This window comes from Adiantum capillus-veneris, chromosome 8, assembly GCF_014529385.1.
Source record: "Adiantum capillus-veneris isolate H3 chromosome 8, ASM1452938v2, whole genome shotgun sequence".
Classification (NCBI taxonomy): Eukaryota; Viridiplantae; Streptophyta; class Polypodiopsida; order Polypodiales; family Pteridaceae; genus Adiantum; species Adiantum capillus-veneris.
In genome coordinates, this window is record NC_140938.1 from 158,924,633 (window position 1) to 158,928,418 (window position 3,786).

General features: G+C 42.8%; 1 protein-coding gene across 1 annotated transcript; it reads left to right on the forward strand.

Annotated features, from left to right (window-relative positions):
• Nucleotides 1-913: 913 nt before the first annotated feature.
• Nucleotides 914-1,747, forward strand: LOC147453251 (uncharacterized). Its single transcript, XM_086519125.1, has one exon. The coding sequence runs from the start codon at nucleotides 950-952 to the stop codon at nucleotides 1,511-1,513; it is 564 nt and encodes a 187-aa protein (XP_086375251.1). The 5' UTR covers nucleotides 914-949; the 3' UTR covers nucleotides 1,514-1,747.
• The last annotated feature ends 2,039 nt before the right edge of the window (nucleotides 1,748-3,786 follow it).

Consider the following 3,786-nt stretch of genomic DNA (forward strand, 5'->3'; position numbering starts at 1 on the left):
GAGCTTCTTTTGACATTGTGGGTGTGTGGGCGCAATCCTGTAAATCTAGCTGATACAAGCCATCAGATTGCCAAAAAAAGGCAAAAAGAGATGGCGGCGTGGTCTAAGGTATGAAGTCACGTAGAACCTTATTCATCCCAACCATCGTATGTTCAACTGAATTAGTTGGTCACTCATCAAAATCTGTCTAGCGTTCTAGAGATTACTCGTGTGTGTGTGTGTGTGTGTGTGTGTGTGTGTGTGTGTGTGAGAGAGAGAGAGAGAGAGAGAGAGAGAGAGAGAGCCATGGTGAGTCTAGCAAAGAGACTGGATGTCCGATCGATGAGGTACAAGAGAAACCAAAGCCTCCAAAGGAGTCTCAAGAGAAATTAAAATCTCCAGAGGAGTGTCAAGAGAAATCAGATTCCCCTGTTAGTCTTGACATATAGGCTCATATGTCAATTGAACCCATAAAGTGAGATACTAGTACAGGTGGATCACAGGACCTAAAGTTAGATCTAGTCAATCATAGAGTCCATATCTCAGGTGCTACAACCCATACTGTCAGTCTGTTGAAAAGAAATACTAAAAGAAAGTGATGGTCGCTGCTTATCTCTTCCGCATTGTGGTCTGGTGAGCTGGCTTGGCAGTCAAGGAGTGTGTTGTGGCAGGGCTATCTCCTTGGTGGCAACCCCAAGTCCCTATATGTTCCCTTTTGTTGTGGATGTACGTTGGAAGTGTGGCGCCCTTTGTCAGCCAATGTGTAAGAAGTATTTGTTTGGGTTGTTGGTAGATACCATGGCTCGGGAGTAGGAGAGAGCATGGTTTCCTTTGTAACTTTTTTGTTTTCTTAATTTATTTCCACTCACTTTTGTGAGTTTGGCACCCAAAAAAAAAAAAAGATGTAGTAGAAATTGGAAAGCATTTTATGATCCTGGAGACATTCTGAAGGACACTCTCTCCAGCAGCCATGGAGGTTGGAAGTGTGGCATCGGCTATGGCTCTACGATTTACCAAACCCTCAGCTGGACCTCGGCTACCCCTGCCATGCGTCAAGTCTCTTCGTCATCTGCCTCCCTCCTCGTCATCATCACGCTCTCGAGCTGTCGTGAGAGCTTCTGAGAAGCCACAACGCACAGCATATGAGGAAGACGAATACATGGAGACTCTTACAGAACTCTCCAGTGAAATCGAGGTATCAAAGGCTTCCTTGCTTACCCCTGAGCACAAAGCTTTGCTCGCTCTGTTGCTTTCACTAGGGTTCACACTTGGGTCTGCAGAGGTGGCCATGGCTTTGGGTCCTGAGGGCCCTCTTGTAGAAGAATTTTGGGACAACATGAGGAGGTATGGCCTCTACTTCTTGACAGTTTTCACAGGAGGTCTTTACAGTCTTGTGGAGCCCATTTTTTCTCTTCTTCGCAATCCAGTAACGGCCATTTTCACGATTGCTTTCCTTTCTGGCTTCTTGTATCTCCTCTACTTAGTTCTGAACACCATGCTGGGCATCACCGCCTTCAATTATGATTATGCATAAGGCAATGCGTTGTCTTCACTGCTGTATCAGTGTAAGTTGAGTTTGCACACAGGGAGGTCAGTGTGCGGTCACACACAAAATGTGATCGATCAACAGGCAGGCTTCATAAATGTTCCATATAACACACTACAGTTCAATATGAAGCATGCTATGCCCTTGTAAGTAATGTTGGTACATCAGCTTTCTCTCTTTGTAATGGTCTTCATACATTGTAAAATTGGTTTTTCAAGCTTTGATGGCGGGCTCTTTGGCAGCCTTGTTCATTAATAAGAATTCGGTGGTGAGGGTGTTTAGCTATCTTGGCACTTGACGCACAGACATGCGAAGACTGGCTATCAGGGTGTTTGCTAAGTAATTGTCATAGCCACTTTGTATGAAGTCCTGCAAAAGGTCGCAAGAAAGGTTGTTAAGCTTGCCCATCAACATGCAAGTTACGAGGCCTTCCTTAATGAAGGGTTTAATGGGACAGATTTGTGAGAGGATTTGAGATGGCCAAAGTTCAGCAATCGTGGGATCATCAGCATCAAGGTGGCCTCAAATTAGTCTCACCGAGCAGCAGGCGTTACTTAATCGGTCTCTTGATCTGCGTGGCGTTGAAGGCTGCACAATGAAGAATACAGCTTGTTGAGTCTGATATTCTGTACCCAAGACATGAAATATGGATCATAGATGGATAATTATTTAGAACAGTGTGCTGAATGCATGTCTCCACGTTGCACAGGTGCACATACATAGTTGCAACATATGTATGCGTTTATCGCACACATTTATTTATGGGTACATGAAGCATCACATATCTACTTGTCTGTGTTACTCAGACATTCCTGTATGTTTTGTATCGCGCACACATACAGAGATGTTTGTGCACACAAAATACAGATACACTCACTCACGCGAATGGAGAGTGTAGTGTATATTTGAGTGACTCATTTGGCTCTTGCATGAAAAACTAGCTACTTTTGCAGCTTTTCTTTATGATACTTAATTGTCTCGGTATTTTGTGTGTGCGTCGTTGGAGGTGGGAGGCTTCATTTTCAGGTCGCAGCGGGGTGTGATAACAAGCATACAAGCATCTACTTGCTACAAGAGTTTCAATTGACAAGAAGTACTTTGCGCTTTATTACACGAATGGTGAGTGTGTCAATACTATTTGTAAGGGCATTTTTACTAAGTCAAAGGTGAAAAGCATCACAATTGTTATGGCCTATGAATATGTTGTTGCAGTAGCATGGTCTTTAGATCTTCAGAGGCTCAACAGACCAGGAGAACATTTATTTCATTAGCTGTTGACAATGACAATAGCTACTAATCTTGACTGTTTTCTGGTATGCTTTCATAAGTGCCTTGTATAATCGTAAGAAGGTAGTCAAAGAAGAAATGGAAAGAAATGAAGTACTCGGAGGGGAGACCGTTAAGTGCCTTGTCAACTTTGGTGTCCTTTGACGCTTGGCCAGTCTTTAAAAAGCATCTCCTTGATGAGCTGCATGTTTGAATGCTTGAAGTCTGCAACAGAAGGCCTTGCAAGCTTGTTTGAAGGTGCATATATAGCTGCCCACTGTCGAGAGTATTTGTGCATTTTATTAAAAATTGTATGTCTGTAGATGTAGTAGCCTTGCTGTAGAGTTGACAGTTGACTCAATGTGCATTCAACGGGCATATCACCATCATCAAACTTGGTTCAGTTGCGTTGCACGATGATGTGGTGACCTCAGCAGCTCATACGGAGGCATGGTGTAAGCCCCCTTCTGGTTTAGAGACGGAAGGGTATGAGTTCATATATGGCATAAGCTCATTAGCTACAAGAAGTGCTTATCCCACCAATTATCAGAGTAGGTAAACATTGCTCTCAAGCTCTTCACAATAGATCACAAACGCACAATATTATTTAAGCTAAGAATTGCCTGGACTTTCATTAATTGAAGACGAGACCTCAAACTCAATCTATCAGAAGACTATAGGGCCCAATTGTCGGACATGCTTATCTTTCAAGCATAAAAGAACGATATTTGAAAGGCATAAATTACTACGTTTTTATAAGATTGAATCTTTTGAAATCGGCCAAAAGGTGTTGTAAGACCCTTCAAATGAATCCTAGTTTTTTTTTAAAGAATGAAATCGAGTGAATACTTGTTGGTACAATTTAAGTTGCAGATCTTGCAATCTCCATGGATTCATTTGCCTTGTGGATGCTTGATGCCCTCATGAACAAACAATTGTGAAACGTTTCCACTTGCATCAACCGAACACCTACATCTTAGGTCCTTCCAAGCAGC